Source organism: Rhamphochromis longiceps, linkage group LG15 (genome assembly GCF_057381845.1).
Source record: "Rhamphochromis longiceps isolate RC_006_pf linkage group LG15, R_longiceps_female_GT1.1, whole genome shotgun sequence".
Taxonomy (NCBI): domain Eukaryota; kingdom Metazoa; phylum Chordata; class Actinopteri; order Cichliformes; family Cichlidae; genus Rhamphochromis; species Rhamphochromis longiceps.
In genome coordinates, this window is record NC_140571.1 from 36582650 (window position 1) to 36596430 (window position 13781).

A 13781-nucleotide genomic window follows, 5' to 3' on the forward strand; every position below is an offset into this window, starting at 1 on the left:
TCCCCTTTTAATACGTTTAGATATTAAAACGATTTTTTCCAGAAGATGGTCAGATTGTGATATCTGTGCTACTGTCACTGAATTACTTCCCATTTAAATGTTGTGTTTTTATTTTCATTTAAACAGCCTCTCAGTTTTTTCAGAAATGGGATTGTGGTTGCACCTCTTATCTTTTTACTTTCTTACAACGATTATGTTGACATCACTGTAACCTCAGAAACTGCAGTTTATTAAGTCACGCGGGATACGGCTTTCCTTAATCATGCACTTGGCTTCTTCAGGTTGAACATGAGAAAGCAGCACTGATGACGAGCCTGCAGGAGTCCCAGACTCAGCTGCAGCACACCCAGGGGGCCCTAACTGAGCAGCACGAGAAGACCCTCCGCCTGAGCCAGAAAGTCTCTGCTCTCCGCTGTCTTCATCGAAGGGTCAGCCAGGAGGCTTGTAGCAGTCCCACCTCTCAACTCAACTGTGAAAGTCTGCTGGTGCTGGATAGAGACGATGAGGCTGAGGAGGAAGGAGAAACTGCAGAGGAGAAGAGTAAAAGTCTGGTATTTTCATACCAAACTCCCAGTCTGGAGATCTTGCAGTGCAAGTACCGTGTGGCTGTGACAGAGGTGGTGGAGCTCAAGGCAGAGTTAAAAGTGCTCCATGAGAAGCTTGCTCAGTGTGTGGAGGGAGCTGTGGAGGAGAAGCCAAGGCAAAGGAGTCAGCTCCAGAAGCTGGAGAGGCAGGTTGCCTCTCTGGAAAAGAACTGCCGGGAGGGACGGGATAAGGTAACAAAGTCATACTGCCTGTTGTCATAGAGTCTGTTTCCTCTCCTCTCCTGTGAGTCTGTGAGAGTGAATGTTTCACATTCTCTATCTTTACACTGTGAACTTAATGTGAAGGTAAGATTAGTTTTGCCAGTTTCATGAATTTGTGTGTTGAGTGAATGAAACCTAGTGGATTGTGTTTGGAGGCCCTCTGCAGAGAGAACTGGCCTCCCTGTCTATCAGACTCGGGGTTGGTGGCTGCGGGAGGACAGGTGGATGTGAAAGTATCACTTATTGCTTTCCAATGAATGTGGCTGCTGTTGTCTTTCTCTGAGAGGAGTGTTCAGTTCAAACAGTGTTCAGCTGTCTCTTCACAGATTTATATAGGTTTTTACAGTGGTTATACCAGCTAAGGCAGGATGGTGATGTCAGCTACAGAGTGCTGGTGACACCAGCTCCTGCAGTCATGCAACAAACGGGCTGCAAACCTGAAAACTGATTTGGCAAAGTTGTAAGAATAGTGCATGAGAATAAGGAAGTCGGCTCACAGATAGGTGGAGGAAAATGAAGGTAGTGGACAGATGGGGAATGAAAGCTGAAGCCGATATGCAGTATGTTTGAATGAAAGCAAAGAGATGGTTCTCTATTCCAGTTCTCAGATACTGAGTAACAGGGTGACACATTTATTATCTCTGTTCTGAAGGGAACAGCATTTGGTTACGAACAGCTAAGTAAACAACAAAGAGTTCATGGAAAGGATGAGGACACTGAGTAAAGTAAGGGGAGAAAAGCACTTACAATAATGTGGGTGAAGCACAGATATCAATGGTAAAGAGTAGGCTCAGTGGTAATGGTAGGAGCAGACTGGAATATACCAACTATCCTTCAGCTCATAGCAATGAGAAGGGTTTGTTTAACTCAGGGGTAGAAAACTCCAGGCCTCGAGGGCCGGTGTCCTGCAGGTTTTAGATCTCACCCTGTGTCAACACACCTGAATCAAATGATTAGTACATTAGCAGGCCTCTGGAGAACTTCAAGACAAGACTTGACAAGGACATAAAAGCCAAGCGGGAAAAGATAAGGGAGGGAGAGGGGAAAAAGATGCGTCCACCTCCACCAAGAGCCAAGAAAGAGAAAGAATTTCACTGAGAAACAGCTAGTGTTGAACTTCTGGGACATCAATCAATATTCTGCTTTTTGTTTTTTGGGGGACTACAATTTCAGTTTTGTTTTTTTGTTGTTTTTTTATTTTATTTATTTATTTAGGACAGTGCATGTTAATGAACATAAATGTAAAAAAAAAAAAAATACATGAATGTAAACATGCCAGATTATAGCCAAAGGCTAATTTCCATCTGTTGTCCTTAAACATAAAAAAATAGACATAATAATTCATAAAAATTCATCATTCATTCATAATAAAAACTCCATCACCAAACTTACACACACACACCATTCTGTTCCCAAATAAAACATTAAAACTATACAACTCATACATGATCACACACTTGATTTGTCCATAACCAGTTTTTAACCTTTGCCTTAAACAAATTGAGTGTAGAGCATTCTCTAATGGGTTGAGGAAGACTGTTCCACAGATGGCCTCCCTTAACAGAGAGGACGTTCTGCCCAAATGCTGTCCGTCTGTGGGGTATAAACAAGTCTCCTCGGATTGTAGCTCGAGTGGTCCTGTCTGAGCTTTCTTTATGCCTAATGAACTGCTTTAGTGGTGGTGGAGCAAGGGAGTGTAAGACTTTATATATTAAACTCACTCTTTTAAGTTTCACTAAGTTATTGAAGTTCAGTAATTTATGTTTTTTTTTTAACACATGACAGTGGTGGTGGGAAGTCGGTTTTTTGTCAAGTAGTTTTAAACTTCTTTTATAAATGTTTTCAATAGTTTTAGTGTTGTTGGACAAGCAAGTGACCAGGACGTCAAACAATAGTCCATATGAGAGATGATCATTGAGTAAAAATAAGTTTTTGCAACATTCATATTTAAATTATTACGTATATGATTAAAATTTCGATTATTAAATTTAAGTACCTGGGACACTTTATTTATGTGTCCCAGGTACTTAACAATTGTGCATATGTTAATTTTTTCTCATTTCCTTCTCCTCTCTTTTCAGATTTGTAGCCTGGAGTTTGAATTGCAGGCTGTTCAGTCAGCAGCCAATGAGAGCCAAGGGGCACTGAACGCAGCTCAGGATGAGCTGGTAACCCTGAGTGAGGAGCTCGCCCAGCTCTACCACCATGTCTGCCTGTGCAACGATGAGACGCCCAACCGTGTCATGCTGGATTACTACAGGTGTGACTGTTTTACTGCTCTTAGAGTATCCATGGAAATTCAAATAATAAATAAAACCACTCACATCATAGGTGTGTTTGTCTGTTCTATAAAAACTTCTTTAAAAAATAATATCATCTACGAGAGGCCTGGGAGCTTAAGGGTGAGGGTTTGGTGAGCATTGAGCTGTTTGCTTGCTTTCTTTTACTTGATGTCTTAGTTGAGAAAGAACAGGTTTAAAGCACCTATGACACTAAAGGTTCTGTTCCATTATCTGTTCTATTCTTCCAGACAAGGCAGGGGCCTCAGGGGCCTTAGTTCTAGTCTCAAAGCCATGTGTACAGACAACAGCAAAGTTCTTCTCACACCACGCCTAGCCAGACGGCTTGCTGCTGTTGCTTCAACAACCTCAACTCCAGGAGAGTCGCGGACGCCCTCGGAGTCTCCATCCAAAGAGCCCTTACATGGAGGGAGCCGAAGAGTGGAGAAAGAGGTCCTTCAGGTGCCATCTGAGCAGAGCCTGCCACCTAGCACACCTCCAACCCGCTCACCTAGCATCAGTGCCTCTTCATCATCATCGTCATCTTCATCGCCAGCCATGGAGCCTGCTGGTGAGCTGCGCAGGGAGCCCATGAACATCTACAACCTCAGCGCCATCATTAGAGACCAGGTACATCTGCCTGTACCTCCTGATGTGCTGCTATATTGCCAAAGGTCTTTTCTCATCCCTACAAGCATTCAGGTGTTCCAAATACTTCCATGAACATGGGTGTATAAAATCAATCACCTGGGCATGCAGACTGCTTCTACAAACATTTTTTTAAAGAAAAGGTCCTCACTATTAAATATCCCACAGGCAGCTGTTAGTGGTACATAACAAAGTGGAGGCAATCGGGATCAACAGAAAGTCAGTCAGAAAGTGGTACGCCATATAAAATCACAGAGTGGGCTCCGCGGATGCTGAGGTGCATAGTGGCTGTGGTTTCCAACTTTCTGCCGAGTCAATCGCTGCAGACCTCCAAACTTGTAAAGATTAGCTCAAGAACAGTGTGTAGAGAGCTTCAGGGGATGGGTTTCCATGGCCGAGTAGCTACATCCAAGCCTTACATCACCAAACACAATTCAAATGCTATAAAGCACGCCACCACTGGACTCTAGAGTAGTGGTGACATGGTCCAATTCATGTTCGTGTGAAGGCAGATGAGCAAATACTTTAGGCAATATAGTGTTAATCGTTGTTCCTCCTCTCTACCACCTTCTTTTCTTCCGGCATAAGATGTGACACCTCCAGTGGTTTCCTTTTTTCTTATCTGCTCCTGTCTCCTCCCCAGGTGAAACACCTACAGCGGGCAGTGGACAGGTCACTGCAGCTGTCCAAACAGAGGACTGCAGCCCGGGAACTGGTTCCTCTCTTGGATAAGGATAAGGAAAGCTGCATGGAGGAGATCCTGAAGCTCAAATCTTTACTCAGCACCAAGAGAGAGCAGATAGCCACTCTTCGACTGGTGCTCAAGGCTAACAAACAGGTGAGTATGGAAACGTGATGGTTAAGTTATTATAGGCAACAATATTTCAATAATTTTCCATTGCTGACATTTCCCTACGTGTATTTAACAAAAAAGTAAAACCCCTCAGAGAGTTTTAAGCACCAACCCAACAAGTAGTGACATAAGCATGTAAATAAATGGTAAACGGACTGATTCTTATATAGTGCTTTTCTACTCTCTCATAGACAGTGAAAAAGAAAAGAACTGTTGGTTTGAATGGACGGAGCAGTTTGGTTTTTATGCTTAAGTGCTTTCTTTCTAACAGTCACAGATGCCAACTTCCCTTCTTCCTAAAAACTGGTTCTTGGACTTCCTCACATGTTGGCCATGTACATCTCACATTTGCTTTCTTCCTCTCCGTTATGCATATGAAACATATAAATGATATTTGCAAACAACTGATTACTGCTGTCCACTGCTAAATATTCTAGACAAATAGTCAAGGAAAGTCATTCTGAATCGGTATACATAATATACACTAAAACCCCTGTTATACGAGTACCTACTTGGATCAAGGTCATATTACCTGATACCAGGTACCTGCTCAGCTGGGGTTCCAAGCGATTTGAGCAGGTACTAAAATGTGACTTCATGTCAATTGGCTGTCAGATAAGTGTCCATAAGAGGGTCCTGGAAACCCTATTGATCCTCTACCTAATCACACGAGCCAAGGTGTGAAAACAGGTGTGAATCACAATCAGCTAAGGTTTTGGATGAACCCATTGTGAAACCTAGCCCCACCCTATCATGTGATTTACTGAGGTCAAATGACCCAGGATGTGAGTGGGCGTTAAGGCGTCTGGGAAGGATCTCAAAACTGGATCATAGGTGGCAGACAGTTGGTGTCATAAGCCACCTCCTCTGTTCAAAGATGGTCGCTCACAGTGGACATAGATGGCTTCTTTTACTCCTCTTTCAAACCATCTGTCCTCTCTGTCCAAATTGTAAGCATTGGCATCCTCAAAGAGTGACCTTTGACCTTTAGATGCAGATGGACAGCCAAGTGTTGTCCTATGGAGGTGGCTCTTCTATGTTGTGCCATGTGTTTATGAAGTGGCTGTTTGGTTTCTCCAATGTAGAGGTCTGAGCATTCCTCACTACACTGTACAGCATACACTACATTGTTAAACTTGTCTTTGGGATGAACCAGTTTTTGTCTGACTGTGTGGCTGGTCTGAAGTACACTTGGATGTCGTGCTTTGAGAAGACTCTCCGGAGTTTCTCTGACAAACCTGCTACATAAGGGTTGACAGTATTGTTCCATTTGCCCTTCTGATTCTCCCTAGACAGAGGAACCTCTTAGGGACACTCCCAATAGGGCTTGAAAATCTGGAACTCTCCACAAATTGCTTTTAGAACTGAAGAAGCTTCTCGGATGAGAGGTGAAACGTCTTCAAGAAACTTAAAGTCCAGATGCTTTTCTTTCCAAGCTTTTTAGACTACGATGAACCTTCACAGACACTTCACAGTAATTCAAAACCAGTTTATCCAAGTAGGTACTAATGGAAAAGGGGCTTAATATACAGTCACTAATATGTCTGTGTGTTTAACTAGACAGCAGAAGTGGCTCTGGCCAACCTGAAGAGTAAGTATGAGGCGGAGAAGTCCATGGTGACCGACACCATGACAAAGCTGAGGAACGAATTAAAGGCCCTGAAGGAAGACGCCGCCACGTTCTCCTCTCTGCGAGCCATGTTTGCTACCAGGTCAGAGAACAAAACAGAACATACTGAAGCACAAACATTTCCAGAAACTCTTTGAGAATCCATGTGTTGGGTTAGTGCAGGGGTGTCGAACTCCAGGCCTCGAGGGCCAGTGTCCTGCAGGCTTTAGATGTGTTCTTGATCCAACACAGCTTATTTAAATGGCTAAACGACCTCCTCGACATGTCTTGTAGTTCTCCACAGGCCTGGTAATGAACTAATCATTTGATTCAGGTGTGTTGACCCAGGGTGAGATCTAAAACCTGCAGGACACCGGCCCTCGAGTCCTGGAGTTCGATACCTGTGGGTTAGTGTGTCAGGGAAAGCCTCTAAAGAATTTAACCAGGATGTAATAAGAAGTCCAGTCATTTCTCTTTCCAAGCTCCTTAGGATTACCATGATCTGGATGACCGAGCACCCACACAGACAACCAGGAATGTACTTCATTAATGTACTAATGTACATCACAGCCCAGCTCTATTTCTAAAGACAAACGGTCCAAAAACTCAGCTTTGTGTTTCCTCTCAGTCAACAGACTTTGTCATCTTAAAGAATAGGTTGATATTTCATGCATTTACATTTTCCTCATTTTACTTGTTTCAGTCTTTACAAATGCTCCACACAGCACCCAGCTGCTTTTATCTGGAGCTTATTAACTAGCATCACGTATCTTTTTCACCATACTCAAACTTAGACATTCCACCAGGTAATGTGTAGCTATCCAATTAGAGTGCAAACATCATCTGTCTTTCTTTCCACATTTTACATTTTAGTTCATTTTTTACACTACTCAAATGTCTGCTTTGTGCAGGTGTGATGAGTATGTGACCCAGCTGGATGAGATGCAGAGGCAGCTGGCTGCAGCCGAGGATGAGAAGAAGACTCTGAACTCTCTCCTGCGGATGGCCATCCAGCAGAAACTGGCCCTCACCCAGCGTTTGGAGGACTTGGCCTTTGATCAGGAGCAGTCCCATCGCACCCGGGGGAGCAGGTTGACCCGTGGAAAAACCAGCACCCCCAAAGTAAGTCCCTCGACTTTGACTACAGCCTCCAATCCTGCTCAAGGGTCCAGTCCAGCTTTGGCCCCTGGCAGCCTCCCTTCTATCAGCCCCACACCAGCTCTTCGTAATGATCCCTCTGACCACCTTAGCCCAGCCACTGCGGCTCTGGCCTCAGCTACCACCTCCCTCACCTCGCACGCATCCTCTCACAGTCCGTCATTACCATCGGTTGCCTCGCTGAGTGGCCCTCCAATGCCAGGGAGCCCCCCTTCTCTGGAGACCCCCTCGCCTCCTTCAGCACAGACCCCACCCTCAACCCCTCTGAGGGTTTCTCACTCCCAGTGGACGGTTGGGGTGCGGACGTTTGTGGTCGACTCCCCCAGTTTCAGCGCCAACATCTCCCCTGCTCCCGCTCGCCCCTCAGGCCTATCCAGGCACTGCACTCCACACACTCACACCCCTCCTCTCTCCCCCACTACCAGGCCCACCCAGCCAGGATCTGCTCCCTCCTCTCCCTATCGGTCCCCTGGTCTGGGTCTCAGACGGTCCACGTGGAGCCCCTCACCTCGAACTCGTCCCCTGCCCAGCATGACACGCTCATCCGTCCTTTACACTCCCTCCTCATCCTCCCCTTACTCCTTCCCTTACTCCCCATCTTCTTCCCACAGCTATTCATCTGCCTATTACAGCTCCCCTTCTGCTTTTACCCCCTCTAGCTCCTACCTCACCTCTGGCACCTCCACTTCCTACAGCCATTCCTCACACTACACGCCCCTCTACCCCAGATTCTACAGCTCCTACAGGCCCCGGGAATGACGCTGTACTGCAAGTCTGTCAAAGGCTACTGCACTGAGCTCCCCGTTTCTAACAAACTGCAGCCCCCATAACGCTTCTCTTTTATCACCTAAGAGGGGGCTCACAGAAAGGAGGACAGACTGGTTTCCCGTTTCCTGTGCCTAAGCCGTGGCCAGTGGGTTCTGAATGTTCAGTGACTTTGCTCAGGGATTATATGGAGCACAAACGTCCCCGCCTTCTTTTATTCTGAGACTGCTGACTGGTTCACAGGAGGACATTAACGAAGACTTTCCAAAGTTTTTAGCATTTAGATGAATCAGGTTGACTACACATTGACTGGACACTTACATGTTTAGATGGGGCTCATGACACATGAAACACTGTACTCTGTATTCAGTTTAATACTCACATTGATTGGTAGTCTGTCTCATATCCTCTAAACCGACACATTTTTGACACAGAGGAAGCAGTGTTTTTGCTGTGGGTCCTCTGTCCTAGACCACGGTGAAAATCCTCATGGCACAGATAATGATGCATAGCTTGGGCACTCAGTTACTCTCGTGGAGCCCACAGGTTGTGTGGACAATTGTCTACAGCTGCTCGTTTTCATTTCCTTCCCTCGCTGCAGGACAGTGTACATTCTTGGGACACTCCTCCCGTTGTGGTCTTCTTTGTCCAGGGTGTTGCCATGATAAAGCTCATCCCTCAGTATTTTTTGTTCATCTCTAGCAACACCCAGTGTTCTTTTTTATATATAGCCATACACTCAGCTATGCATGTTCACTGTCCCTCCGCTTGCCTTTGAAAGGTCTGTGTAATTGCAGTTGAAGGCTGTTTGGAAGGTTTGGGATGGAGAAAATCTTTTAAGATGAACAGGAAGCTGGGATGAGGGACCTTAAACTGTATGATCACCGTATGATCAGTTGATACTATAGTATACCAACCGTACCATCTCATCTCATGTGTTCTTGTAGCCAACACACAGTTTTCTGGTTAAGTTTTTTTCCCCAAAGATTAGAGTTTTCGTTAAAAGGAAGAAAAAGTTTAATAATTTTATTAGTTGAAGACGCCACACATTTCTGATTTTTCTTTTCTGCGCAGTACTCAAGGCTGCGTCAGGCTCTCCAACCCATCAAATTTCAGATTTGCCTGAAACGATTCAAAGGGAAAGATACACTTCTGTGTGTTTCTTTTTGTCCATTTTTGGTCATTTTAGTAAAAGTCATCACATTTTGTGGCAAAAGAACGAAATGAAGGATGTTTTTCCTGCTGTGAAATGTCAAAACTGCTCAAATTTGACCTGAACAGTATGTGAGGGTTAAACAATATGAATTATGTGCCTTGTATACGAGAAATGTACAGAATACAGCAGCCCCCACCTTCAACACTGTGCTCTCTACAGGCCTCTAAATCTGATAGCAGAGACTGGACATCCAAATATTTTAGATTTTTCAAGGATCCATCATTCCAAGACCAATTTATAGTCTTTACCAGATATTTACCCTAAAAATGAATAACCTAGCTTAAGTTAATCAGTGTTCATTCCTTTAAGGATTTTTTTTGAGGAAATCCTTTTCTCTGCATATTCTTTTTAAGAAGCGCTGACCCATGAACATAATCACAGAACACACTGCATGTATGGCATGGATATATAGGGAAGAGCACATTAGCTATTAACACATTAGTTAGTAGATCACTGTGTTGTTTTCTTGGAAAGCTACCATATCCTCCAGAACCATCATTGAATTCTTTCATGTATTTATTTTCCCTAAAATCACTTTTTCTGTAATATGCTGTCATAGACACTGAGCGGGAGTGATTAAGCATTACTCTGACTCACTCCTGTCATGGTAGACTTGGTTGTAATGGCATGCCAACAGTGTAGCATCTGTAAAAGAATGAATGATTTCAGCATAGCTGAGGGCTCACCTCACCAAAGTTAGTGAACCTGACATATGTTATTCAGCCTGGCACGAGTCATCCTGGAGCTGGATGACCTGTAGCATCATGGTGTGGTTTGAACTGGGAGAAGAGACTGGCTAAACCGAGTGAGTGAGTGAACTTAAAGGAAGAGTGAAAAGAAATACGCTTGTTAATCAAGGTTGATATCTGTTTTGAAACTGGCCTCTTGTGTAACCACTTCTTGATTGACAGATGATGTGAAGCTTCTTGTGATGTGAGTCTACTGACAGTTATTTTGAAAGATGCTTGACGGGCCTTAAAAATTCTGTTACACCTGATATCTCAGCAGGGTACTTACAGTTTAGCCTGCTCTGGCAGCTTGCCTTCACCTGGACACAAACAGATAATGTGCTTCCTTTTACATGTTACTCCTCCTGTACCTCAGGCTAAAATGCTGTTCTTTACGTATTTGTCTTTGGCTTGGATTACTTTTAGTCATAATACTTTTTTTGGTCTGGATACTGTTCGTGAAAAAAATCTGGAGCCAAAATGATCAACTTTGTGTGGCCTGTCACTTGCTTTTTAGATTTAATTGATACTAAAAACAGTCAGAAACATAAATAAATAAATAAACGATTTGTTTGTTGCAGTGCCATTCATTGACAAAGCGCAGAGCCAAATAAACCAAGGAGCACCCCTGGGGTGTCAGGCCTTCAGCACACGCACCAGCAGTCGCCTTCTTTGGAGTGAGGATGTCTGAGTCCTCGTGTCTTTGTTACTTAACCATAACGTACAACAAAAGGTGTCGTGCACTAGCATACACACTGAGTATTCACACGCTCGTTAGACTGACTCACAGTCACAGCTTGGCCTTCTACAGACACCTGCCCTCAGCATTGTTAGTCTCTTCTGCCCATTGACTGTATGACAGCCTCCCTGTAAGGCCAGTTTACTGTGCTGGGTTTAGCATACAGGGCTTACAAAATAGAGACACAGCTTTCTGAGGTCAGTTCTTCAGGCACAGAGGTCACTCACTAAGGCACACAATAACAGTAATGTTTCCACACTGGTTACATGTAGCAGATTAAGAGAACGTCAAATCTTATCCACTGCGGTCCTTTCATTTCAAACACATTCACATTGTCCTGATCTAGAACAGTCATACTGCATTTCCTTCTCCACAAGCGTTCAGTTAGTTCATTACAGAAGTCATTTAATACATAAATATGTTTAGCTACTGTAAGCTGGGAAAAAGCAGACAAAAAATGTGATTTCTTACTCGTGTTTGTAGGGCTGTGTGCCAAATCATGCTCCAGGAGACAACTGTGTAGAAGATCACAGCAGAACAATGCTTGTACTGTTTTGTAGTCATGATGAATACTACAATTTGATTTCAGTGCAGAAGTGAACTAAGTGAAGGCTACAGGAAACAGGGAAAGCCAACAGTATTGTCAGCAACACTGCAGGTTTATCACTCAGAGACATATTTACCGCGTCATACAGTATATCACTTTAGTTACATCGGTGAAGCCAAAGAGGACACATGTTGTCCGAGTTAAAGTTAAAAACACCTTCCCACTTTAACCCGACTGTGGTACATGTCCTCTCTTTTTATGCAACATCCTCCGGTGATTATTAAACACGCAGGACTGCCTTTCAAGTGATTATTTTCAAATGGGTTTGATGTTTGAAGGCTCGCAGTGACAAAGTAACTCGACCCAAATCCGTTAAAGCAAACATAACGTTTTCTGTTTAGAAAATGTAAGAAGTAGAAAGTACAGATATTTGTTTAAAAACGTAGGGAGTAAAAGTAAAAAGTAGTCGAAAATGAAACTACTCGAGTAAAGAACAGATACCTGAAAATTGTACTTAAATACAGTAACAAAATATTTGTACTTTGTTACTTCCCACCCAGAAAGACAAGTTACAGTGATGGGCAGCATGGCTGTCTGCGGTCACAAAATCGGTCCTGGCATTTTCAATCCAGATGATTGCTCAAAGATAGATATAGATAGATAGATAGATATAGATAGATAGATATATATATATATATATATATATATATATACACACACACACACAGTTTTGAAACAGTTATTCTTGTTAATCACGTTGTTACAGTTGTTGTTTTGTTAGTTCTTAGCTGCACTGCACACATGTAGCAAAAAGCTACACTTTGACCATTAGCCACTGCTAATAGCTAAAGTAGCCGTTCACTTTACTTGAATCCTTTACTTGCTCCCTTTCTGATTACTTTCTTCATCTATTTTCTCTCCTTGTTAATTTCACCTCTCGCTTTCTCATCCTCACAGTGGCCTTTCAATTATGCCAGACTACCAGTCCAGTCCTATTCATACCAGTTTTTTGTTTATATTTTTTTTACAGTTGTTTCTCAAAAATCTTCCAATTTTGAAGTAAGTTCTGAGCTTTCTTTTCCCCCAAAACGGATCCTTGTCAGGAGTTGATATTTTATAAATGTTCAGGAACTTCACAATAAGTAGTCCAATTTTCTGTTCAGTTTTTTACAGAGGAAATTTAAGACATTCATACTTGTGAATTATTAGAACCCTGATTTAGTCAATTAGTCTTTCTGGATGTTGTGGAAATCCAACTTAGATTATTTGCTGGAGGGATTTTTACCCCTCTTGAAAGAAATCCGATGAATAATTAGTGGAACTGGTTGGTTGTTGTCATGTTTCCCTAAAAGGTCCAGGGGATGTGGAAAAGCAACAAAATGTGGTTTAAAAAAAGAAGATGTGAAGGCAACATGGTTAGATTAAATATTCTTATTAATCTGTTCTAACTAATCAAGCTTAAAGAGACAAGTCGCCATCGCCTTTAGAAGAATGGAAACACAACAAGGCTCTGTAGTCGGTGACTAAATATAAAAGTAAGTCAAAAAGTGCTACCAGAACAGGATTAAACAGCTACCACACACGGGTCCCTGGCTGCAAACCAACAAGACTCTCTGGCACTAGAGCGCCCTTTCTCCAGCCTTAAAATCTCCGCCTTAATTGCTTAGTAAAGTTGGCTGGGGAAAGGACAACACCTAAGGCAGGAGAAATCAAAATCCCTACAGACCCTATTAGGGTCATAACAGGTGGTATAAATGGAGGTCTCTCTGAAACCTGTGGGAGTCCCTCTTACCATGAAGTGTCTTCAAAGTGCTCAATTTGTAAGATGGCTACATTAACCATTGGTGGATTTGTGGCCTGAGATGAATAATTAGTTGTATCTGGACATTTGGCTTCTCCAGACAGTGTATAACAGAGAGCCACATAGTTTAGATGTCCAGACAAGAAAGATTCAAGGAAAGCTTGAACATTAAAAAAAATGAGTCTAGATAAATATTTAAAGGGATAACATTTACCTTAAATGCTCACATGCTGGTCATATGAAATACCTAGAGCCTTTTAACACCACAGGAGTTTATGAAAAGGGCAGCAATTATATATATATATATATGCACATATTTATTTTATTCAATGCAACTGTAACTTTTTTTCCCTCTTATGAACACACAGCAAAGTAGTTTTGGTGTTCTGATCAACTGGTAGCTATAAACACGAAGTATAAAAATAATCGTCCAATAGGGAGGAAACAGTTTTTTTTTACTTCAGTTATTAGCACACCCTGAAGCACTTTTATCAAACTTTAATGTCAGTTTACTTGTTCACCGTGGCTCATAATCACAGCATTTCATGTAGCATAGCCACATAAATTTAACAGATTATGTAACGGTAACGATTTTGGTGTGGGATCATGTGGCACCTGTCAATTTATATGAT

The 13781-nt window shown here is 42.8% G+C and overlaps 1 protein-coding gene across 2 annotated transcripts in view; it reads left to right on the top strand.

Moving 5' to 3' along the window:
• Positions 1–11988, top strand: part of LOC146653073 (protein bicaudal D homolog 1-like) — a 27959-nt gene extending 15971 nt beyond the window's left edge. For both annotated transcript variants that reach the window (XM_085381179.1, XM_085381180.1), the window contains exons 6-11: positions 282–776; positions 2888–3066; positions 3337–3715; positions 4377–4571; positions 6147–6298; positions 7107–11988. In XM_085381179.1, the coding sequence (XP_085237305.1) occupies positions 282–776; positions 2888–3066; positions 3337–3715; positions 4377–4571; positions 6147–6298; positions 7107–8112 (2406 nt within the window). In that variant the 3' untranslated portion in view covers positions 8113–11988. The remainder of the gene's footprint in view (positions 1–281; positions 777–2887; positions 3067–3336; positions 3716–4376; positions 4572–6146; positions 6299–7106) is intronic.
• Positions 11989–13781: the final 1793 nt, after the last annotated feature.